The sequence below is a fragment of the Oncorhynchus masou genome, chromosome 22 (assembly GCF_036934945.1).
Source record: "Oncorhynchus masou masou isolate Uvic2021 chromosome 22, UVic_Omas_1.1, whole genome shotgun sequence".
NCBI classification, from domain to species: Eukaryota; Metazoa; Chordata; class Actinopteri; order Salmoniformes; family Salmonidae; genus Oncorhynchus; species Oncorhynchus masou.
In genome coordinates this window covers 28378117-28404383 of record NC_088233.1, presented here as the reverse complement: position 1 = coordinate 28404383, position 26267 = coordinate 28378117, and the positions used below count along the sequence as shown (strand labels likewise).

At 43.8% G+C, this 26267-nt stretch overlaps 1 protein-coding gene across 1 annotated transcript in view; it reads right to left on the bottom strand.

Moving 5' to 3' along the window:
* LOC135508807 (zona pellucida sperm-binding protein 4-like) overlaps window positions 1-25951 on the bottom strand; it is a 70282-nt gene extending 44331 nt beyond the window's left edge. The window contains exons 1-2 of the mRNA XM_064929020.1: window positions 25854-25951; window positions 24451-24728 (exon numbers count right to left, since the gene is read on the bottom strand). Coding sequence (XP_064785092.1) covers window positions 24451-24728; window positions 25854-25951 — 376 coding nt within the window. The remainder of the gene's footprint in view (window positions 1-24450; window positions 24729-25853) is intronic.
* Window positions 25952-26267: the final 316 nt, after the last annotated feature.

The following is a 26267-nucleotide window of genomic DNA, read 5'->3' as shown; positions in this document are numbered from 1 at the left end:
TCAATGATGGCCTGGGCACAGTGGGTTAACTGCCTGTTCAGGGGCAGAATGACAGATTTGTACCTTGTCAGCTCGGGGGTTTGAACTCAGAACCTTCCGGTTACTAGTCCAACGCTCTAACCACTAGGCTACCCTCCTGCCCCAAATAATGTGTCCCTGAACAAAGGGGGGGTGTCAAAATCAAAAGTAACAGTATCTGGCCACAAGTTGCATTAAGTACTGCAGTGCATCTCCTTTTCATGGACTGGATCAGATGTGCCAGTTCTCGCTGTGATATGTTACCCCACTCTTCCACCAAGGAATGTGCAAGTTCCTGGACATTTCTAGGGGGAATGGCCCTAGCCCTCACCCTCCAATCCAACAGGTCCCAGACGTGCTCAATGGGATTGAGATCCAGGACCTTTGCTGGCCACAGCAGAACACTGATGGCATTGTCATGCTGGAGGGTCTTGTCAAGATGCGCCTGCAGGCAGGGTACCACATGAGGGAGGAGGATGTCTTCCCTGTAATGCAGAGCGTTGAGATTGCCTGCAATGACAACAAGCTCAGTCCGATGCTGTGAAACACCGCCCCATTCCATGACGGACCCTCCACCTCCAAATCGATCCCCCTCCAGAGTACAGGCCTCGGTGTAACGCTCATTCCTTTGACGATCAACGTGAATCTGATCATCACCACTGGTGAGACAAAACCGTGATTCGTCAGTGAAGAGCACTTTTTGCCAGTCCTGTCTGGTCCAGCAGGGTTTGTGCCCATAGGCGACGTTGTTGTGATGTCTGGTGAGGACATGCCTTACAACAGGTCTACAAGCCCTCTGTCCAGCCTCTCTCAGCCTATTGCAGACAGTCTGAGCAATGATGGAGGAATTGTGCGTTCCTTGTGTAACTTGGCCAGTTGTTGTTGCCATCCTGTACCTATCCTGCAGGTGTGATGTGCCGATGTACTGATCCTGTGCAGATGGTGCTAAACGTGGTCTGCCACCGCGAGGACGATCAGCTGTCTGTCCTGTCTCCTTGTAGCTCTGTCTTAGGCGTCTCACAGTACGGACATTGCAATTTATTGCCCTGGCCACATCTGCAGTCCTCATGCCTCCTTGCAGCATGCCTAAGGCACGTTCACACAGATGAGCAAGGACCCTTGGCATCTTTCTTTTGGTGTTTTTCAGAGTCAGTAGAAAGGACACTAAAGAAGCCTAAGTGTTCATAATTGTGACCTTAATTACCTACCATCTCTCAACTGTTAGTGTCTTAACGACCATTCCACAAATGCATGTTCATTAAAACTTCTTTGGGATCAGTGTCCCTTCCACAGGACGGTTGAGGACGGTTGAGCTAATGTAGGTTAATGCGATTAGCATGAGGTTGAAAGTATCAAGAAAATTTCCCAGGACATAGTCATATCTAATATTGTCAGAAAGCTTAAATTCTTTTTAATCTAATGGCACTGTCCAATTTACAGTAGCTATTACAGTGAAAGAATACCATATTGTTTGAGGAGAGTGCACAGTTTTGAACATGAAAAGTTATTTATAAACAAATTAGACACGTGTCTAATGTCTTGGTACAACATTTTGAACAGGAATGCAATGGTTAATTCGATCAGTCTAAAAATTACAGCTGGGTTGGAATAATGCATTATGAACTTTCTCTTGCATTTCAAAATGATGGTACAAAAAAATACGATAGGCAAAAATTGAAAAAAATAGGCGGATCCTTAAGAGGTTTAATTGTTTATGGTTCATTGAACAAGCATGGGAAACAGTTTTTAAACACTTCGAAATTAAGTTCTGTGAAGTTATTTGGACCTTTCTTTTTTTGCTGAGTTTATTAGTCTTAATACATATCGTTAAATGGGAAAAAAGAACGTATGCTGTTTTTATAGATTGAAGTTGCTAGCTACGGTACTTATACAGTTGAAGTCGGAAGTTTACATACACCTTAGCCAAATACATTTAAACTCAGTTTTTCACAATTACTGACATTTAATCCTAGTAAAAATTAGCTGTCTTAGGTCAGAAAATTGGGTGAACTTTGGACTATTCCTCCTGACAGAGCTGGTGTAACTGAATCAGGTTTGTAGGCCTCCTTGCCCGCACATGCTTTTTCAGTTCTGCCCACAAATGTTCTCTAGGATTGAGGTCAGGGCTTTGTGATGGCCACTCCAATATCTTGACCTTGTTGTCCTTAAGCCATTTTGCCACAACTTTGGAAGTTTGCTTGGGGTCATTGTCCATTTGGAAGACCCATTTGCGACCAAGCTTTAACTTCCTAACTGATGTTTTGTGATGTTGCTTCAATATATCCACAGAATTTTTCTTTCCAATGATGCCATCTATTTTGTGAAGTGCACCAGTCCCTCCTGCAGCAAAGCACCCCCACAACATGATGCTGCCACCCCAGTGCTTCAAGGTTGGGATGGTGTTATTCGGCTTGCAAGCCTAACCCATTTTCCTCCAAACATAACGATGGTCATTATAGCCAAACAGTTCTATGTTTGTTTCATCAGACCAGAGGACATTTCTCCAAAAAGTACAATCTTTGTCCCCATCTGCAGTTGCAACCCGTAGTCTGGCTTTTTTATGTTGGTTTTGGAGCAGTGCCTTCTTCCTTGCCGAGCGGCCTTTCAGGTGATGTCGATATAGGACTCGTTTTTACTGGATATAGATACTTTTCTACCTGTTTCCTCCAGCATCTTCACAAGGTCCATTGCTGTTGTTCTGGAATTGATTTGCACTTTTCGCACCAGAGTACGTTCATCTCTAGGAGACAGAACACGTCTCCTTCCTGAGCGGTATGACGGCTGCGTGGTCCCATGGTGTTTATACTTGCGTACTATTGTTTGTACGGATGAACGTGGCACCTTCAGGCATCTGGAAATTGCTCCCAAGGATGAACCAGGCTTGAAGAGGTCTACAATTATTTTTCTGAGGTCTTGGGCATATTTCTTTTGATTTTCCCATGATGTCAAGCAAAGAGGCACTGAGTTTGAAGGTAGGCCTTAAAATACATCCACAGGTACACCTCAAACGGACTCAAATTATGTCAATTAGCCTATCAGAAGCTTCTAAAGTCATGACATAATTTTCAGGAATTTTCCAAGCTGTTTAAAGTTAGTCAACTCAGTTTTTGTAAACTTCTGACCCACTGGAATTTTGATACAATGAGTTATAAGTGAAATAATCTGTCGGTAAACAATTTTTGGAAAAATGACTTGTGTCATGAACAAAGTATCACACTGTGATAGGGTAGGAAACAGGAGGAGGTGTGTCTTCTGATTGATGATTGGATTGGTGATTGATTGGGAGTGATGATTTTCACCTGGGAGGGGAGAATGAGAGAAAAGAACACAGGATACACACACAGGATACTGGTATCCGTAACACTCTCCATAGGAAAACAATGGGGGGAGTTCAGCTTTCCATGGGCAAAAGGTATGGCCTGCCCCTCCTCTTGAGTGATCTACTCTCTGCATGCGGTTGATCTGTATCTTCCGCCTGTGGTTTGTCATACATGTTTCGTTAGCATTACACTACGACTCCGTGTGCATCCATTTGTGTGGTGGTTCTTGCTGCCACAAACTGTAATTTTCCTTACACTTCTTGCCGACTGGCTTTTTCGATGTGTGTGTTGTGAATTGCTTTAACATGCTGTTCTCTGCTAATTACCCTGCAGGTTGTTTTTCATGTTTTTTCCCCTGCAGTGTGTAATAGTATCGTAGTGGGCTTTCCACTACGTTGAGACTAAATTTGTAGTTTTTTTGTAGTTACTCCATCATATGGTGCTGCTTTAACTGCTTGGATATTAAACCGGCTAGGTAAGATTGCAGTTGGCGTAAAACAAAAACAAAAAACAAATCAAATCCATTACCTGGTTGCTGTTTTTTTGTCTGCTTGCTTTTCCTACACAGGTCTTCCATGTTTATTGAAGGGGTACTGGGTCATTTATCCCTCACATGGTTGCTATTCCTCCAAGCAGGTCACGACATAAGCACTCCCAGGGCGTCGGACCCTGCTCCATGGTCTTGTTGGCTTGGCTGAGATTATGTCTTCCCTTTGTGACAGATGTGATGGTGGCATCCCCCTGGGGATCTGCATACCTGGTGTATGCACCATCTGGGTTTGAGCCATGCAGAGAGGGCGGTGCTGAATGCCTGTTTTGTGTGGTGTACTCAGAACGCCTGCGCCTGGTGCGATTGGAGGCTTTGTGCGAGTGGGTTGGCCAGGCTGGGGATGAGCTCCCTCCTTCAGGAATGGTGCGCCAGCGAGCTGTTAGTCCCTCTACTGGGCCCAGTACCCCACACTGGAAGTGTGGCCAGAGCCACCACAGGCAGAGCCCATCTGCTGCTAGTCCTGGACAGGGGCAGGAGTCGGATTGCTGGGGCCATCTTGAACGGAGGGCACATGCCCTGCATCAAGAGGTTGATAGCTTCGATGGCAAAGACAGCTGTTCTCTGTTGGCCAGTGATGGGCTGTTCTTGGGGGATGATGCTGGCACTGTTCACCACCATGAGCGGGGCTGACAGGCCATCAGAAACCGGCAGCGGGGCTTCATTGCCCCCAGCGGCCCGAGAGGCTATGAGGAGCCGACTTACTCTGGCTGGGAGACCCTGAGATGGTTCATGCCGCCTCCTCAGGCCCCAGGCCCAAGACCGACGGACCGTCGCCATCCTGCCCCAACAATAATTTATCGTTACAACAAGACCCAGATGGCAAATATAGTCTATCTAAAAAACTGGAGGCCCCTTACACTTCAATGTTGTGATGCAAAAATACTAGGGCGATACATTGAAGATAATATACAAACACTACTAGAAAAAATAGAACTATCATGAAACATCTAAGAAGCCAGGCCTGGAATTTATAATGGATTGTTGAAAGGCATTTGATAATGCAAGACTGGACTTTATTTATAAATGCCTGGATTTTTTCAATTTTGGTGAGTCTACTTTTACCCATTTTATAAAGAATGTATAGCAACCCCGGGTGTAAAATAGTAAATAACGTCTTTCTCTGAGTTTTAAATTGTCAAGAGGAGTTAAACAAGGGTGTCCGCTGTCACCATATCTATTCGTTAGGGCCAACGAAATACTTGCTATTAAAATCAGATCCAATAACAACATTAGAGGATTAGAAATCCAAGGCTTAATAACAAAGGTGTCCATGTATGCCGATGACTCAAGTTTTATATTAAGTCCGCAAGCTAGATCCCTGCAATGTCTCATTGTTGATTTAGATAACTTTTCTGTACTCTCTGGACTAAAACCTAATTGTGCACAATATTACGTATTGGATCTTTAAAAAAATACAACTTTTACATTACCCTGCAGTTTCCCTATAAAACAGGCTGATGGTGAAGTAGACATACTCGGTATTCAAATCACAATGAATTTCAATAGAAACCTTGTAAAAATACAAGATCCTGCAACCATGGAGAGGTAAATATCTGTCTCTTTATGGAAAATTTCCCTGATTTAACTCCTTAGTCATATCTCAGTTTATTCATTAATGGTGCTGCCTACTGCTGTTGATTCATTTTCAAATCATATGAGCAAGAAATATTTTGCTTCATCTGGGATGCTAAACCAGACAAAATAAAGCTGCAGTGCCTTGCGAAAGTATTCGCCCCCCTTGAACTTTGCGACTTTGGAACTTTGGAAGACAAATCTCCGTCCCAGTCTCAGGTCTTTTGCAGACTCCATCAGGTTTTCTTCCAGAATGGTCCTGTATTTGGCTCCATTCATCTTCCCATCAATTTTAACCATCTTCCCTGTCCCTGCTGAAGAAAAGCAGGCCCAAACCATGATGCTGCCACCACCATGTTTGACAGTGGGTATGGTGTGTTCAGAGTGATGAGCTGTGTTGCTTTTACGCCAAACATAACGTTTTGCATTGTTGCCAAAAAGTTCAATTTTGGTTTCATCTGACCAGAGCACCTTCTTCCACATGTTTGGTGTGGCAAACTTTAAACAACACTTTTTATGGATATCTTTAAGAAATGGCTTTCTTCTTGCCACTCTTCCATAAAGGCCAGATTTGTGCAATATACGACTGATTGTTGTCCTATGGACAGAGTCTCTCACCTCAGCTGTAGATCTCTGCAGTTCATCCAGAGTGATCATGGGCCTCTTGGCTGCATCTCTGATCAGTCTTCTCCTTGTATGAGCTGAAAGTTTAGAGGGACGGCCAGGTCTTGGTAGATTTGCAGTGGTCTGATACTCCTTCCATTTCAATATTATCGCTTGCACAGTGCTCCTTGGGATGTTTAAAGCTTGGGAAATCTTTTTGTATCCAAATCTGGCTTTAAACTTCTTCACAACAGTATCTCGGACCTGCCTGGTGTTTTCCTTGTTCTTCATGATGCTCTCTGCGCTTTTAACGGACCTCTGAGACTATCACAGTGCAGGTGCATTTATACGGAGACTTGATTACACACAGGTGGATTGTATTTATCATCATTAGTTATTTAGGTCAACATTGGATCATTCAGAGATCCTCACTGAACTTCTGGAGAGAGTTTGCTGCACTGAAAGTAAAGGGGCTGAATAATTTTGCACGCCCAATTTTTCAGTTTTTGATTTGTTAAAAAAGTTTGAAATATCCAATAAATGTCATTCCACTTCATGATTGTGTCCCACTTGTTGTTGATTCTTCACAAAAAAATACAGTTTTATATCTTTATGTTTGAAGCCTGAAATGTGGCAAAAGGTCGCAAACTTCAAGGGGGCCGAATACTTTCGCAAGGCACTGTATATAAGCTATCTATATAATGAATATGAATTGGGTGGGTTGGGATTATTAAATATAGAAGTACTAAACCTCTCTCTAAAAGCTTCACTTATTCAAAAGCTTACCTTGAACCCTAAATGGTTCTCAAGTAGATTACTAAGAAAAGCTCATCTATTGTATAAAAATTGCCTTTTGCCCTTGTGCAGATTGCCATGTCTCATTTTCGATTAATTGAAAATTATACTTTTTTCAAAATATCTCTCTTTTTCAAACATTGCAGAGCTGGCTACAATTTCATCCCCCTGAAAATATATATATATTATGGCTGAAATCAAATGTGCTGGTTGTTAAAATACCTGTATTTATGGGAAATATGTTTGAAAATTGTATTTTGTTCATAAATTATATTGTAAATTGGAATGGTGGAGTTATGTCCTTCATGGAGTTATCAGAATTGTACGGGAAGGTCTGCTCTATCCAAGAGTACAACCAACTGATTACAGCATTACCCCAAAAATTGAGGAGGCAGGTGGCAGCGGGAGGAGGTACAGTAGGGAACTGGTCTGTCTGCCCAATATGAAGGATCAAAACTGGTGGAGGAATAAAAAGAGCATAAATAGCAAATTATACCAGTTTCATTTTGAAGACCATGATGTTGACTACCTTGCCACACAGATTGCAAAATAGTTTAAGAGATTTTTGATTCATGATATTCATGATACATGATACATGAATTCATGATACATTGATTCCATGATACAGGGTGAATGAGTTGATATGTAAAACGACGCAAGATTAAAGACTTCATGCTTTTCAGCTAAAATTATATATATAGAATGCTTGCCACAAACAAAATGTTGAATATTTGGGGCATAAAATCATCGAAGCTCTGCAAATTTTGTTGTGAGGATACAGAATCAATAGACCATTTATTTTGTTATTGCCTGTTAGCCTGTTTCTGGTCTCAGTTTCAGGAATGGCTGAAAATGCATAGCATTGATCTAAAATTTACCCTGGAAATACGTGTGTAGTCCACTTGTCATTCCAATCTCCTTTGCATTAGCGTAGCCTCTTCTGTAGCCTGTCAACTATGTGTCTATCTATCCCTGTTCTCTCCTCTCTGCACAGACCATACAAACGCTCCACACCGCGTGGCCGCGGCCACCCTAATCTGGTGGTCCCAGCGCGCACGACCCACGTGGAGTTCCAGGTCTCCGGTAGCCTCTGGAACTGCCGATCTGCGGCCAACAAGGCAGAGTTCATCTCAGCCTATGCCTCCTCCAGTCCCTCGACTTCTTGGCACTGACGGAAACATGGATCACCACAGATAACACTGCTACTCCTACTGCTCTCTCTTCGTCCGCCCACGTGTTCTCGCACACCCCGAGAGCTTCTGGTCAGCGGGGTGGTGGCACCGGGATCCTCATCTCTCCCAAGTGGTCATTCTCTCTTTCTCCCCTTACCCATCTGTCTATCGCCTCCTTTGAATTCCATGCTGTCACAGTTACCAGCCCTTTCAAGCTTAACATCCTTATCATTTATCGCCCTCCAGGTTCCCTCGGAGAGTTCATCAATGAGCTTGATGCCTTGATAAGCTCCTTTCCTGAGGACGGCTCACCTCTCTCACAGTCCTGGGCGACTTTAACCTCCCCACGTCTACCTTTGACTCATTCCTCTCTGCCTCCTTCTTTCCACTCCTCTCCTCTTTTGACCTCACCCTCTCACCTTCCCCCTACTCACAAGGCAGGCAATACGCTCGACCGCATCTTTACTAGATGCTGTTCTTCCACTAACCTCATTGCAACTCCCCTCCAAGTCTCCGACCACTACCTTGTATCCTTTTCCCTCTCGCTCTCATCCAACACTTCCCACACTGCCCCTACTCGGATGGTATCGCGCCGTCCCAACCTTCGCTCTCTCTCCCCCGCTACTCTCTCCTCTTCCATCCTATCATCTCTTCCCTCTGCTCAAACCTTCTCCAACCTATCTCCTGATTCTGCCTCCTCAACCCTCCTCTCTTCCCTTTCTGCATCCTTTGACTCTCTATGTCCCCTATCCTCCAGGCCGGCTCGGTCCTCCCCTCCCGCTCCGTGGCTCGACGACTCATTGCGAGCTCACAGAACAGGGCTCCGGGCAGCCGAGCGGAAATGGAGGAAAACTCGCCTCCCTGTGGACCTGGCTTCTTTTCACTCCCTCCTCTCTACATTTTCCTCCTGTCTCTGCTGCTAAAGCCACTTTCTACCACTCTAAATTCCAAGCATCTGCCTCTAACCCCAGGAAGCTCTTTGCCACCTTCTCCTCCCTCCTGAATCCTCCCCCCCCTCCCTCTCTGCAGATGACTTCGTCAACCATTTTGAAAAGAAGGTCGACGACATCCGATCCTCATTTGCTAAGTCAAACGACACCGCTGGTTCTGCTCACACTGCCCTACCCTGTGCTCTGACTTCTTTCTCCCCTCTCTCTCCAGATGAAATCTCGCTTCTTGTGACGGCCGGCCGCCCAACAACCTGCCCGCTTGACCCTATCCCCTCCTCTCTTCTCCAGACCATTTCCGGAGACCTTCTCCCTTACCTCACCTCGCTCATCAACTCATCCCTGACCGCTGGCTACGTCCCTTCCGTCTTCAAGAGAGCGAGAGTTCTGAAAAAACCTACACTCGATCCCTCCGATGTCAACAACTACAGACCAGTATCCCTTCTTTCTTTTCTCTCCAAAACTCTTGAACGTGCCGTCCTTGGCCAGCTCTCCCGCTATCTCTCTCAGAATGACCTTCTTGATCCAAATCAGTCAGGTTTCAAGACTAGTCATTCAACTGAGACTGCTCTTCTCTGTATCACGGAGGCGCTCCGCACTGCTAAAGCTAACTCTCTCTCCTCTGCTCTCATCCTTCTAGACCTATCGGCTGCCTTCGATACTGTGAACCATCAGATCCTCCTCTCCACCCTCTCCGAGTTGGGCATCTCCGGCGCGGCCCACGCTTGGATTGCGTCCTACCTGACAGGTCGCTCCTACCAGGTGGCGTGGCGAGAATCTGTCTCCTCACCACGCGCTCTCACCACTGGTGTCCCCCAGGGCTCTGTTCTAGGCCCTCTCCTATTCTCGCTATACACCAAGTCACTTGGCTCTGTCATAACCTCACATGGTCTCTCCTATCATTGCTATGCAGACGACACACAATTAATCTTCTCCTTTCCCCTTCTGATGACCAGGTGGCGAATCGCATCTCTGCATGTCTGGCAGACATATCAGTGTGGATGACGGATCACCACCTCAAGCTGAACCTCGGCAAGACGGAGCTGCTCTTCCTCCCGGGGAAGGACTGCCCGTTCCATGATCTCGCCATCACGGTTGACAACTCCATTGTGTCCTCCTCCCAGAGCGCTAAGAACCTTGGCGTGATCCTGGACAACACCCTGTCGTTCTCAACTAACATCAAGGCGGTGGCCCGTTCCTGTAGGTTCATGCTCTACAACATCCGCAGAGTACGACCCTGCCTCACACAGGAAGCGGCGCAGGTCCTAATCCAGGCACTTGTCATCTCCCGTCGGGATTACTGCAACTCGCTGTTGGCTGGGCTCCCTGCCTGTGCCATTAAACCCCTACAACTCATCCAGAACGCCGCAGCCCGTCTGGTGTTCAACCTTCCCAAGTTCTCTCACGTCATCCCGCTCCTCCGCTCTCTCCACTGGCTTCCAGTTGAAGCTCGCATCCGCTACAAGACCATGGTGCTTGCCTACGGAGCTGTGAGGGGAACGGCACCGCAGTACCTCCAGGCTCTGATCAGGCCCTACACCCAAACAAGGGCACTGCGTTCATCCACCTCTGGCCTGCTCGCCTCCCTACCACTGAGGAAGTACAGTTCCCGCTCAACCCAGTCAAAACTGTTCGCTGCTCTGGCCCCCCAATGGTGGAACAAACTCCCTCACGACGCCAGGACAGCGGAGTCAATCACCACCTTCCGGAGACACCTGAAACCCCACCTCTTTAAGGAATACCTAGGATAGGATAAAGTAATCCTTCTCACCCCCCCTTAAATGATTTAGATGCACTATTGTAAAGTGGCTGTTCCATTGGATGTCATAAGGTGAATTCACCAATTTGTAAGTCGCTCTGGATAAGAGCGTCTGCCAAATGACTTAAATGTAAATGTAAATGTACTGTTAGGAGATATGGAAAGACCGGGTCAGTCAATTACTAATATACTAATACTCTTAGTAAAACTATTCATCTTCAATTCGCAATCTGTGGATTCTTTTCGATTAGATAGATTGTAGTTGTACGTTGAACATCACAGCATAGTTGAAAGATATATGTTGCATAGAATTCCGAAGAGGGTGGCCAGCAAGGATAGGTGGGAGGGGCTGAGGGAAGCTGAGGGTTGGGATGTGGAATTGGTGACAAGAGGGAGTGGAGTTAGAATGACGGTCAAAAATAAAGTAAAAATAAACATAATAAAAAGTATGTTTGAATGACACTGAGGGGCAGTGTTTTATCAGCCAATGCTGGTTTGCCTGGGGCTGATGCCATGCAGTTGTTTGTACACATGCATATACACACACTCAAATACACACATACAGTACACACGCATGTAATAGTGCCAGACATGCACTCAAACATATACAGTTGGCATTGCTGTTATGATTTTAGTTGTCCTTGATTTTTTTCTTGCATTGTTCTTTGTTCTTTCCTTTTGTAATTTTATTTTTCTCTTAAGTTAATTTTCTTGGTTGTTAATACATTGGGGTGTTCTTGGGGGTGGGGAATGGAATTAATTGTAATGTATTATTTCTTTCTTCTTGGTGTGGGACTATGGGAGGGGTCTCGGATGGCTGAGGGACAGCTATTGGGGAACTGTGGGCGGATCTTGGAGGGTTCGGGTCCCCATGTTTTTTGCCTGGTGGAAGATCTGTCTATGTCCCTTGCCAGGGGCATTGACCCAGGATGCTTTGGTGTGTCACTCTGAATGGGAGTCTGTTGGATGACTGGTGTGGTGTAGTTGTTTTTGCCCGGCTTCACTGCGAGTATATTGTATGTTTTGGATACTCAATAAAATATATATATATAGAAAAAATATGTATATATAAAATGTTTTGCGATTGTCATTGCTTTTCAAATCTTGTGCTATCACTCTCTATAGGAACCAGAAGGAGAAAGTTGAAATGGAAGAAGTCAACAGCTCCAGTTATTATCAGTGTTCTATGAAAAAATGGAAATACGATTGTGTATGATGTGACTGTAGAACAGAGGCCATAACTCTCTGAGTTTGTAAACCTCACTGTGAATGTTAATTGTTAGATTTTTTTTGTGTCATTGTTTGTACATTTTTAAGTATTTTCCAAGTTTATGCAATGTTGAACAGTATTGTTAGGTTCTTAGTTTTCATCGTAAATAACCCACAGACACTAGAGAAGCTTTAACTTCTTGAAACTCCCCATCCCGGATCCGGGTTTGTGACTAAAGCCTCAGGCTCATTAGCATAACGCAACGTTAACGATTTCTGAAAATCGCAAATAAAATGAAAATAATGCGTCTGCTCTCAAGCTTAGCCTTTTCTTAACAACTCTGTCATCTCAGATTTTCAAAATATGCTTTTGAACCATAGAAATTGACTAATTTGTGTAAGAGTATGCAAAGCTAGCATAGCATTTTGAGTAGCATTTAGCACGCAACATTTTCACAAAAACCAGATAAAAAACCAAATAAATAAAATCATTTACCTTTGAAGAGCTTCTGATGTTTTCAATGAGGAGACTCTCAGTTACATACCAAATGCGCAGTTTTTCCTGAAAGCGTCTGTGTGTAGGAGAAATCGTTCCGTTTTCTACATTGCGTCTGGCTACCGAAACGAACCGAAAATTCAGTCACCTACAACGTAAAACTTTTTCCGGATTAACTACATAATATCGACCGAAACATGGCAAACGTTGTTTGGAATCAATCCTCAAGGTGTTTTTTCACATATCTCTTCATTGATATGCAGTTCGTGGAAGCTTGCTTCCTCTCTGTACCCCATGGAAAAATACTTGCAGGTGACTTTTGCGCACCAATTTCGGCGCAGGACTGGTAAATGTGGTCTCTTATGGTCAATCTTCCAATGATCTGCCTACAAATACGTCACAATGCTGCAGACACCTTGGGGAAACGACAGAAAGGGCAGGCTCATTCCTCTCGCATTCACAGCCATATAAGGAGACAATGGAAAACAGAGCCTCAAAAATCCTTGTCATTTCCTGGATGCCATCTCATCTTGGTTTTGCCTGAAGCTCACGTTCTAGGGCACGCACAGAGAATATCTTGGTATTTCTGGACACGTCAGAGTGTTTTCTTTCGAATGCTATCAATTATATGCATAGTCGAGCATCTTTTTGTGACAAAATATCTTGTTTAAAACGGGAACGTTTTTCATCCAAAAATGAAATAGCGCCCCCATAGATGTAAGAGGTTAACCAAGTTGAATTCTTCCCAAACGTTCTGTACAACTGTAATCAGGCAACCCAACATTTGTCCCATCCAGATATGTATATCCCACTTGAAAAGCGTGCCCAGAGTAAACTGCCTCCTACTCAGTCCCAGATGCTAATATATGCATACTATTAGTAGATTTGGATAGAAAACACTCTAACGTTTCTAAAACTGTTTGAATGATGTCTGTTGGTATAACTCATATGGCAGGCGAAAACCTGAGAAAAATCCAACCAGGAAGTGGGAAATCTGAGGTTTATAGTTTTTCAAAGCTTGGCCTATCGAATACAGTGTCTATGGGGTGAAATTGCACTTCCTAAAGCTTCCTCTAGATGTCAACCATCTTTAGAAACGTGTTTGAGGCCTCTACTACAAAGGAGAGGGGAATGAGGGCTCTTTGAGTCAGTGGACTGGCAGAGTGTCACAGGCTCGTGACGCACGGCTACGAGAGAATTAGCTCTTGTTCCATGGCTTTTCTACAGACAATGGAATTCTCCGGTTGGAACATTACTGAACATTTATTATAAAAACATCCTAAAGATTGATTCTATACAACCTTTGATATGTTTCTACGACCAGTAATCTAACTTTTTGGAATTTTCGTCCGACCTTTCCGCTGGAAGTTGCACGTGCTTTTGATTTGTTTACCAAACGCCAAACAAAAGGAGGTAAATGGACATAAATGATTAACTTTATTGAACAAATCAAACATTTCATGTGGAACTGGGATTACTGGGAGTGCATTCTGATGAAGATCATCAAAGGTAAGTGAATACTTTTAATGCTAATTCTGACTAATGTTGACTGCGCAACATGGCGGATATTTCTTTTGGTTGGTTTGGGCTCTGAGCTCCGTACTCAGATTATTGCATGGTTTGCTTTTTCCGTAAAGTTTTTTTGAAATCTGACACAGCGGTTGCATTAAGGAGAAGTGTATCTAAAGCTCCATGCATAACACTTGTGTTTTCACAACATTTATAATGAGTATTTCTGTAAATTGATGTGGCTCTCTGCAAAATTACCACATGTGTAACGGCTTTCTTCTGTTGAAGGAGGAGCGGACCAAAATGCGGCGTGATATGTGTTCATGTTAAATGTTTTAATTAAAGTAGACGAGACGTGAAATAACTGAACATGTACAAAAACAACAGAGGAAAATGTGAAAAAAAACTATACAGCCTGTCTGGTGAAACTAAACACAGAGACAGGAACAATCACCCACGACACACTCAAAGAATATGGCTGCCTAAATATGGTTCCCAATCAGACACAACGATAATCACCTGACTCTGATTGAGAACCGCCTCAGGCAGCCATAGACTATGCTATACACCCCACACAACCCCAAGACGAAACACACCACAAATAAACCCATGTCACACCCTGGCCTGACCCAATAAATTAAGATAAACATAATAAATATAGACCAGGGCGTGACAACATGTTTTGGAACTACTGAACTACTGAACATAACACACCAATGTAAAATGAGATTTTTGGATATAAATATGCACTTTATCGAACAAAACATACATGTATTGTGTAACATGAAGTCCTATGAGTGTCATCTAATGAAGATCATCAAAGGTTAGTGATTAATTTTAGCTCTATTTGTGCTTTTTGTGACTCCTCTCTTTGGCTGGAAAAATGGCTGGGTTTTTCTGTGACTTGGTGGTGACCTAACATAATCGTTTGTGGAGTTTTCGCTGTAAAGCATTTTTTAAATCAGACACTGTGGTTGGACTAACAAGAATTGTATCTTTAATATAGTGCCTAATACTTGTATGTTTGAGAAATTACATTTATGAGGTTTCTGTTGATTTGTATTTGGCGCCCTGCAATTTCATTGGCTGTTGGCGAGGCGTTCCGCTAGCAAAACCCCATTCCCAGACAGGTTAAGGGGAACTGACCTCACCCCTCATTTGCTGACCTCAACCCCACCTTCACCTAATCCACACCTGTCTTCCCTATATCAACACGTCGCTCTCCTCTCCTCCATCAAACACATTCCAAAGCCTTCTGGCTTTCTACAGAGGACCCTTAACTTTCTCCTTTGATTCTATGCTTCTTCTCTATAATTTATTTAATATCTCAATGTTCAAAATGTCGAACCCAACAGTCCCTCCTCTTGAACAATAGCATCCTAATGTTCAATTCATATAAACTTGGAAATTACTAATAAATGTATAACAATGATAATAAAACATGAATAAAACAAACTAACAAATGATTATAAAACATGAATTAAACAAACAAACAAATGAACAAACAATGAACAGACAGTCATCGCAAAGTTTACAAATTCAGAGACTTATGGCCTCCAAACTATGATCACACAACAAAATGCCATTCCAGCTGAATCTGCCATCTAGTTCGATGGCAGATGGAGCAGCTTTTAGTTTCTCCACTTTCCCCTCTGGTTCCTAAGAGAGTGATAGCTCAATATTATCATTATTTTTTTTACATTTTATTTTACCTTTATTTAACCAGGTAGACTAGTTGAGAACAAGTTCTCATTTACAACTGCGACCTGGCCAAGATAAAGCATAGCAGTGTGAACAGACAACACAGAGTTACACATGGAGTAAACAATTAACAAGTCAATAACTGTCACGTTCTGACCTTTATTTCCTTTGTTTTGTCATTATTTAGTATCGTCAGGGCGTGAGTTGGGGTGGGCAGTCTATGTTTGTTTTTCTATGATTTGGGTATTCCTATGTTTCGGCGTAGTATGGTTCTCAATCAGAGGCAGGTGTCATTATTTGTCTCTGATTGAGAATCATACTTAGGTAGCCTGGGTTTCACTGTGTGTTTGTGGGTGATTGTTCCTGTCTCTGTGTTTGCACCAGATAGGGCTGTTTTGGGTTTTCACGTTTATTGTTTTGTTAGTCTATTCATGTATAGTTTTCTTCATTAAAGAACCATGAATAGAAACCACGCTGCATTTTGGTCCGCCTCTCCTTCAAGTCAAGAAAACCGTTACAATAACACAGTAGAAAAAAAAGAGAGTCTATATACATTGTGTGCAAAAGGCATGAGGTAGACGAAAAATTACAATTTTGCAGATTAACACTGGAGTGTTAAATTATCAGATGGTCATGTACAGGTAGAGATACTGGTGTGCAAAAGAGCAGAAAAGTAAATAAATATAAACAATATGGGGATGAGGTAGGTAAATTGGGTTGGCTATTTACCGATAGACTATGTACAGCTGCAGCGATCAGTTAGCTGCTCAGATAGCAGATGTTTGAAGTTGGTGAGGGAGATAAAAGCCTCCAACTTCAGCAATTTTTGAAATTCGTTCCAGTCGTAGGCAGCAGAGAACTGGAACGAAAGGCGGCCAAATGAGGTGTTGGCTTTAGGGATTATCAGTGAGATGCGCCTGCTGGAGCGCGTGCTACGGGTGGGTGTTGCCATCTTGACCAGTGAACTGAGTGAGATAAGGCGGAGCTTTACCTAGCATGGACATGGACTTGTGATAATACTTGGAAAACAACAAAAGTATAATATAAAACATAACAGTATTAACAATGTGATAAGCTATGCACATTTATATATGCATGAAAACCGAAGTCTGAAACCATGTCAATTCCCACTCTCTCTTCACCTGATTCAATGCCTCTTCTGCCTTAGGCCCCAGGTTCCGAGAGGTGTTTCCAAGTCATGTCATTTTCACTTTGTTCCCCATCTTCTCCATTTCACCTGATAGGCATGACATCTGATATGCAAGTGTGCATCCCTAATCCACGTTACATCCTCTTGAGGTAACTCAGCACTGTATCTGCTTTCACATCAATGCCTTCAACATTTTGTTCACAGTACAATTACCCCTCTATCCTCTATCATATGTTTCATTAACCCATAAAGCAGATAACCAGTGATCCAACTATGATGTTTATAGTAATTCCCAGACCCAACCCATCTGTTTGTCTTACAGTGGAATCTAGTCTCTCTCTCGCTCCACTTCCTCTGTCATGGTATCTTCACTCACCCATTATGCAGTTGGACCTCACTTCACATGAGAACTATGCAACCCCCAAGAAGAGACATGACGATCTTAACCACTGCAGGTACTGTTTGAAGTAGTGTGTCTCTCAAATCAATGCTGTTCCAACACTCCCGCCTGGTGTCTCTTGATGTACACTCAATCTCCAGAATTCAGCTGCAACACATGGGTTATTTCCAGACAACATAATTTGTGATATTTGAATAACCGCATCCCCTGTCCTCCCATCGGTCCCCCAGTTACCAGTAACCAGTCCATGTGACATGAGTTGTCATAAACTGATATCGCAGCAATTGTCACGTTCTGACCTTTATTTCCTTTGTTTTGTCTTTATTTAGTATGGTCAGGGCGTGAGTTGGGTGGGCAGTCTATGTTTGTTTGTTCTATATTTTGGGTATTTCTATGTTTCGGCCTAGTATGGTTCTCAATCAGAGGCAGGTGTCATTATTTGTCTCTGATTGAGAATGATACTTAGGTAGCCTGGGCTTCACTGTGTGTTTGTGGGTGATTGTTCCTGTCTCTGTGTCTGCACCAGATAGGACGGTTTGGGGTTTTCACATTTCTTGTTTTTGTAAGTTTGTTCATGTGAAGTGATTTATTAAAACATGAATCAAAATAACCACGCTGCGCTTTGGTCCGCCTCTCCGTCAATGGAAGAAATCCCTTACAACAATGCTACAAAAGTAACCATTGCTACTTCCAACATGGCCCATGACCCATCCTCTTCTCTGTAACCATCATACCACATAAAAAATGTCAAGTTCATTTTTGGTTTGGTAACCCCAATGCTAATTCCTCGTGACCCCTCCACCCTTTCGACCATTCTAGAATCCCATTCCAGAATAAGACAAAATCAAATGTAAATGTATTTAAAAATAAAACCACATAAAATGTCTAATTATTTAAACAAACCCTAAGGCCTTCTGCATTTGCAATGAGTGTTCGGTCATAAAATTTAAAGGTGTTGCCTTTTAGAATCCATTCCCCTGGCATTTCGCCTTGAATCTTCAACCCATAATATGTTTTCCTGTGGCAAATTTAGCCAATGTCTCATCATAAGGAATCGACAAATATATACATGTGGTTCCATAACACTTTCTCTCACCAAGGCAGCCGCCTTACCCATTTCGGCTGCTTTACGATTACCTATGACGATTTTATCTGTTCGACTAATATGAACTTCACATTTCACCACTGTTAATTTATTGGGTAACTGACATTATTCTAATAATTACCTCTACCTCCAGACCCTTTTTATTGGTGTTCCTGTTGCTGTTAACTTCTTGGTGACAGGGGGCAGTATTTTCACGTCCGGATGAAATGCATGCCCAAATTCCACTGCCTGCTACTCATCCCCAGAAGATAAGATGCATAGTATTAGTAGATTTGGATAGAAAACACTCTGAAGATTCTAAAACTGTTTGAATCATGTCTATGAGTTTTTAACAGAACTTATTTAGCAGGCGAAACCCCGAGGACAAACCATTCAGATTTTTTTGGGTGGGGGGATCACTCTCTTTTCAATGGCTATTCATTGGGAATCCAGATTTCTAAGGGACCTTTTTGCAGTTTCTATTGCTTCCACTGGATGTCAACAGTCTTTAGAAATTGGTTGAGGTTTTTCCTTTGTGTAATGAAGAAGTACGGTCATCTTGAATGAGGGTCACTTGAAGTGTACTGTTCGATCGAGGCGAATGACCAGAAAGCTAGCTACAGTTTGTTTTGCTCCTGTATTGAACACAGATCATCCCGTCTTCAATTTTATTGATTATTTACGTAAAAAAATACCTAGTGTTGTATTACAAAAGTAGTTTGAAATGTTTTGGCAAAGTTTACAGGTAACTTTTGAGATATTTTGTAGTCACGTTGCGCAAGTTGGAACCGGTGTTTTTCTGGATCAAACGCTCCAAATAAATGGACATTTTGGATATATATTGACGGAATTAACCGAACAAAAGGACCATTTGTGATGTTTATGGGACATATTGGAGTGCCAACAAAAGGAGCTTGTCAAAGGTAAGGCATGAATTATATTTTTATTCTGAGTTTTGTGTTGCGCCTGCAGGGTTGAAATATGCTTTTCTCTCTTTGTTTACGGAGGTGCTATCCTCAGATAATAGCATCGTTTGCTCTTGCCGAAAAGCCTTTTTGAAATCTGACATGTTAGCTGGATTCACAACAAGTGTAGCTTTAATTTGCTATCTTGCATGTGTGATTTAATGAAAGTTTGATTTTTAAAGTAATTTATTTGGCGCTCTGCATTTTCCCTGAGTGCATTTTCCCTAACAGTACATATCCTAGAGAGGTTATTAACCTGCCCGGTGGTGACCACAATGTACAGAAATCATGAACTACTCCAAATGCATACCACGTTGCTCTATTCCCTTCTTTGTTCATGTAACTAGAGCCTGTATACAATATTTTTCCCGATGCCAATGCTGTCTCTTGCAAATCAGGCCTAAGTTTTGGAGTAACCTGATCTGGGCCACATGTATACGATTCACCCTCCCCATGCAACAGCATTAACAATGCAGGATTCAAAGCACCAATCTTGTGAAATTGTAGATTTTCCCCATTTAATATTTGCCCATCTTGCACGAGTAACACGTTGTGCTCTCGTGCTGTCCACTATGGTTACTACTGCGTGTGGAACATGCAAATCTATTTTGTTTTGTACCCATTATAATGGAAGCCATGTCATGCAACACCATTTCTGTCGCCTTTACTGCCCTAAAGGCACGTGGCATTCTTTTTGCCACCGAGTCTAGTGATTTACTCCAGTACATTAGTGATCTTTCCTAAACAGTTAGGTAAAACGTTATCTCATACGTATTCCTTCACATAGAAACTGTAATATCTATGTACCACCTATTGATTGAACAGAGACTATACACCGCCAGGTGAAAGGTCCATTCATGCTAACCTCAAAACAAGTATTTGTTGATCTTTTGAAAAAGATGCAAACTCTTGTATAGCTGCATTTCTTGCTAATGCACTAGGTTCCAGTATCACCTTACACTCATTCTTCCAATGCCCGATAGCTCCCTGTTTTAGATGTGAGTCTGTCTATCTCCTTATGCTTTGATGTTTTTTCGCTACATTTCTATGTTTTATCCTGGCCATTGAAACAATAGTTAGTGATTTTCTCTATGGCCCTATTAACCCCTCGCACGTCTGCGAGGTGAGCGTCATATTCCACTCTCAAAACAGTGTCTTGAATTAAATCTACTACCCCCACAATGATCGTTTTATCACAGGGTTCAACTCCGTCATTAAGGCAGAAGCGCAAATACACTTCTGTTCCCAGTCCTTCTGTATTAGTGTACTGGTGTTACACCTTCTGGCTTTATCGTGATACATTTTTTTATAGAATGCTGACATCAAAACGCTGGTATATTTAGCTTTTGATTCGGGTTTTAGGTCCTTGTGCCAAGTCATAATTGCCTCCCTGAATTCTTTATTTGATTTGAATTCTCCGTCAGCAGGAAAATGTTGTCTAATTTGATCTAATTTGCAAAACCATTTTCATATTCCAGCTGAATTGGTAGAATGATGGTGCGCTTCTTTTAGCGCCGCCATGGCTTTATTAAATTCCGCTATCTCTATATTACAGGGAGAAACGGGTCCGTTTGTCGCCATATCAATAATTATTATTCCCTAACACTCCCGACAGTGTTCATGGTATTTTAGATTTCTTCACTCCCGTCTATAATACACACCTTCTATGAACTATTTTCTAAGATAGCACTACACACTTCCCAGGATAATAATTAATTGGTCACAACACTTAATACCTTGTTTTAGAACTGATATTCGTCCTAGAGGTTCTGTACAACTGTAACCAGACAACCCAACATTTGTCCCATACAGATATTTATATCCCACTTAAGACACTCCCTCTCTCCAATCCGTACAGTTTATGCCCAACAGGAAGAAGGTAACCAGATACTTCAACATAAACCCTGATTACTCCCTTAAGGGAACCCTTAACTTTCTACTTTGATTCTATGCTTCTTCTCTATCATTTATTTCATTTCTCAATTTTCAAATTGTCGAACCCAACAGTATGATATCAAATGTTCAAAGAGGGACGGATGGGTTCAGATTTCTAAACTTTGAATATTAATCATTAGTTACACTAGAGATATGAGGGGTGCCGTAGTCGAGGGTCTACACCAGGAGTTCATGATTCTGTAGGAGAAAGGGTTATCGTGGGTGCAATTAAGCTTGGAATGTGCTGAGTGCAGGGAAAATGATTGCATGTGGCAGTACTGATAAGGGGAGAGAGCCGTGGATAAGGGGGGTGAGGTCCAGTCACGTTAAGGAACGAGGAACCGTTTATTGCCCATATAATTTAGTTTCCTGCCTAGCAGTAAAGATACAATGTTTAGCGAAAAGGAGACTCCACCCAAAGTGGGGTACATATACCACCACTATTGTGAACAAGTTTTGGTCAATTCAGCTGTTCAATCCTTTGGGAAGAATAAACTCAGTTTAAGCTTTCATAGTATCTGTCGAGTTCTTTCTCTGATAATTAGAACCTAACAGTAGGCACATGATTACTGCAGTAGGATCAGCAGAGGCATTCAGAGCAGTTAGAGAGACAAATTGTTACTTATATTGTTTCTACCAACACCCCTGGTGTAATGTACATTTGCTGAAGCATTATGACAACTCTGCGTCACAATGGTAGTGATTAGTTGAGCTGGGCTTGGTTAATTGGTAAGTCATTGTCTCAACGCAGTCTTATAATGCTGTGACAGGATCCAGGAATCCCAAAAATGTGTGGATCCCATCCTTATAAAATGTGTTTTGTTTTCAAAAGGTATCGAAATTGTAAACAAAAGTTACCTTCATTGAGCTGCAATAATCACACAGCCAGTTGTGAAGAGAAAGAATTCTGCTAAAGCGTTCAATGCCACGATTCAGAGGGCACAGAGCCAGATATGATGGGTCTTTTGTTAGTGTGAAGCAGAGAGTCAATCAGCTCTTTAAAATCCAGTTTCATCTGTTCAGAGCTGCCCTTCATAATGTCATTAAAATCACATGGACTATGATAGAATCGATTTCCATGTCCTGGCCTAGTACATTCGGGCACAGCTTAGTAATGTCATTTACGCTCGCTCCTGGATAGGACATTGTTTTTGCATCAGGAACGGTCACAATTATTATCATGGAGCTGCCCAAACGGCTGGCGAGAAGAACGTGGAAGTCCACCCACCCCCACGCTTCACAGGATTCAGGCCTTCGACAGATGGAAAAGCCCTGCTCGATCCAACTTTGAAAATGTAGTAGTAGGCATTGCGGCCGCAGACACATGCACCCCCAGCGATGAAGGTGCAGGAAAATCAGGCTCCAGGACGGCGAAAGTATTAATTTGTATCCCCTCCGGGCCTCTCGTTGGGAGTGTTGACGGCTTTGTGGGGAGGTCGCTGTCTTCGGCTTCCACTGCTCGTAAAATGCGACCATCGTTGACTGCCTTTTTCCTCATGCTGTGCTCCTTCGACTATGCTATCAGATGGGAGAGCTCTGGGCAACACCGGCCAGTGGAGATACATCCAACAAGCGCAAATGCACGGTGTCGAAAATGTAAACATTCCTTTCTGCGTTTTCCCCAGTTTGTTACGTAGGCTGGCGACCTGCATGATCAAGGAAGCCATCTCAAGCCAAGCCTATAATCCTTGGCAATTGCATTGGGACTCCAAGTTATCCGGTTTGTCCCGAAACAAAGCCTAATAGATACAGCGCTGGAACCGTTAATTTATTTCTCCAGACAAAGAGGGCTCTATTGCAAAACTCATCTGGTACTAACTTCGTTAGCTTGATGGCTAGCAGCTTAGCGTCTCTGTCAAGCAGGCTTCAACCTTTCTGCTAAGCGCGATTCCGGGACAAGAAATAGCGATCCTAGCTGTTAAAGCTAACCGAGTTGAGGAATCCACGCAAAAACAAGTTCTGTATTCGTATATAATGAATAGCGGTTAATTTAATACAAAATTACAAACCGAGTGTTTTCCAGTTAAACCTGATCCATCAAATGGTGAGAGAAAGGTGCGAAGTGGAAGACAGAGAGATGGAGAGAGAAACACAGCAGTGCAAATATACTTAGACTTGAGTATTTCAATAACTCTTCTCTTCCAACTTGTTAGACTACCTACGGGGGAAGGATATCCAGCTACACAGGAGGGTGTTTTTTACCAAGGAGAAGGAGGCCGTGCTGACCAAGATGCATGCTGGCCATTTTGGTGTTAAGCGCATGAATGTCAAAATCAACTTACGCTTATTTCTGCCTCATGCACAAATTCATGTTGTTACTCCTATGAACAGAGAAACTGAAATAGTCTGTTGATAGGCTTTCCTACTTATTTATTACTGCTGCTGTGCTAGTTGTAGCGCTGAGTGGAAATAGGAAGAACGCGCCTTTTAAGGCTTATTAAAATGTGCTGGCAGTGCTGAGTAAGAACTTAAACATTAACTCATAAAAACAGTAGCTCTGCCTGGTTGAACTCATAACAATTGCATCACGGCCTGGTATGAAAACTCTCTGCATCATCTGACCGTAGGGCGCGACAGAGGGTTGTGCGTGTAGTCCAGTACATCAGTGGGGCCAAACTTCCTGCCATCCAGGACCTATATACTAGGCGGTGTCAGAGGAAGGCCCCAAATATTGTCAAAGAATCCAGTCACCCAAGTCATAGACTGTTCTCTCTGCGACTGCATGGCAAGCGGTACCGAAGTCTAGGACCAAAAGACTCCTTAACAGCTTCTACCGGCAAGCCATAAGACTGCTGAACATTTATCAAATGGCCACAAGGCTTTATCGTTGGGGTTTTTACAGAAATGTTTGCCGATCGTCAGGTAAGGTCCTGTAGATCGACCGGTTGGTGACCACTGCTCTAGAAAATTGAGTGAAGTTCAATCTCGTACTTCTCTCGGTGGGCGCTCAGCTTAGAGGTTACATAAGTGGCAACTAACATATTAGCCAAAATCGATGTATTATCTTTTTGGGAATACGTCACAACATGTTCTAAACTGCTCTGGTGACAAACACACTTTTAGCCTGGTCTCCATTCATCCACATGGCTGCTGGCTGCTCTTTGCTACCAGTATAGCCCAACCGGCTAGCAGATGGCGTTATTATTCCTTTTACATCATTTGTCATCTGCATCCAAATGGAATGTGCCCAGCTGGCTATAAACTTTGAAATCACACTGTTACAACATAGAGTTCTAGATTAAAATGAGCATGGTCCAACACCTACCTGCTTTCCCATAGAAGCACATACGCCCATCGAAACAGCAGTTTATGGCCTCACATTTGGCACCAGTGATGTCAGGAAGTCCACAATGCACCTTGTCATTGCCCTCAACATCACAGGTCTGCTTTGGGCCTTGGTGTATCGGGCCAGAGGGTAACTTAGGCGCCTGAGGTGGTTGGGCAGGCTTCTGAGGATGGGGTTGGGCGGGCCACTGAGGAAGAGGCTGGGTAGGCCACTGAGGAAGAGTCTGGGCAGGCCACTGAGGAAAGGGTTGGGCAGGCCACTGAGGAAAGGGTTGGGTGGGCCTCTGAGGAAGGGGTTGGGCGGGCCACTGAGGAAGGGGTTGGGTTGACCAGTGAGGAAGGGGATGGGCGGTCCACTGAGGAAGGGATTGTGCTGGCCTCACGGGGAGTGGTTGGGCAGGCCTCTGGGGAAGGGGTTGGACAGGCAAATGAGGAAGGGTTTGGGCAGGCCACGGTGGAAGGGTTTGGGCAGGCCTCTGAGGAAGGGGTTGGGTAGGCCACGGAGGAAGGGGTTGGGTAGGCCTCTGAGGAAGGGGTTGGGTAGGCCACTGAGGAAGGGGTTGGGTAGGCCACTGAGGAAGGGGTTGGACAGGCCACTGAGGAAGGGGTTGGGCAGGCCACTGAGGAAGGGGTTGGGTAGGCCTCTGAGTAAGGGGTTGAGCAGGCCTTGGAGGAAGAGGTTGGGTAGTCCGCTGAGGAAGGGGTTGGGCAGGCATCTGAGTAAGGGGTTGGGCAGGCCATGGAGGAAGGGGTTGGGTAGGCTTCTGAGGAAGGGGTTGGGCAGGCCACTGAGGAAGGGGTTGGGTAGTCCGCTGAGGAAGGGGTTGGGCAGGCCACTGAGGAAGGGGTTGGGCATGCCACTGAGGAAGGGGTTGGGTAGGCCTCTGAGTAAGGGGTTGAGCAGGCCATGGAGGAAGAGGTTGGGTAGTCCGCTGAGGAAGGAGTTGGGCAGGCATCTGAGTAAGGGGTTGGGCAGGCCATGGAGGAAGGGGTTGGGTAGGCTTCTGAGGAAGGGGTTGGGCAGGCCACTGAGGAAGGGGTTGGGTAGGCCTCTGAGGAAGGGGTTGGGTAGGCCTCTGAGGAAGGAGTTGGGCAGGCCACTGAGGAAGGGGTTGGGTAGTCCGCTGAGGAAGGGGTTGGGTAGTCCATTGAGGAAGAGGTTGGGCAGACCACGGAGGAAGGGGTTGGATAGACTTCTGAGGAAAGGGTTGGGTAGGCTTCTGAGGAAGGGGTTGGGTAGGCCACGGAGGAATGGATTGGGCGGGCCACAGAGGAAGGGGTTGGGCAGGCGTCTGAGGAAGGAGTTGAGCAGGCTCCTGAGGAAGCGGTTGGACAGGCGTCTGAGGAAGGAGTTGAGCAGGCTCCTGAGGAAGCGGTTGGAAAGGCCACGTCGGTAGTGAATTCTGTCCTTTCACGGATTGAGCGTCACATAGACCGATAAGCATGGCCACTGCCATGAGGCAAACTGAACTCCACTTCATCGCGATGGCTTCACAACAAGAAGTGATCCTCAATATTCACTGGATGCTCTGATGAGGATGAAAGAGTTGTGGCCGCTTTTATAATGGATGGAGAGTTATTTACTTATTGGAAACCTGCCCCCTCCTTATTTGACTGTTCCTTTTATGAGGAGTCAAGGATTTAGCCAATCGAATTCTCTGGCTAATGGTCCTTTAGTAGCACAGTATTCAAAACAGTTGTGTAACATTTGCTAACATCCAACATTTTGGTCATGGCCTTGAGAAAGGTCTTCGTGACCGACACATATCATGTCATTGGAGGTTTTGCCGTTCTGTC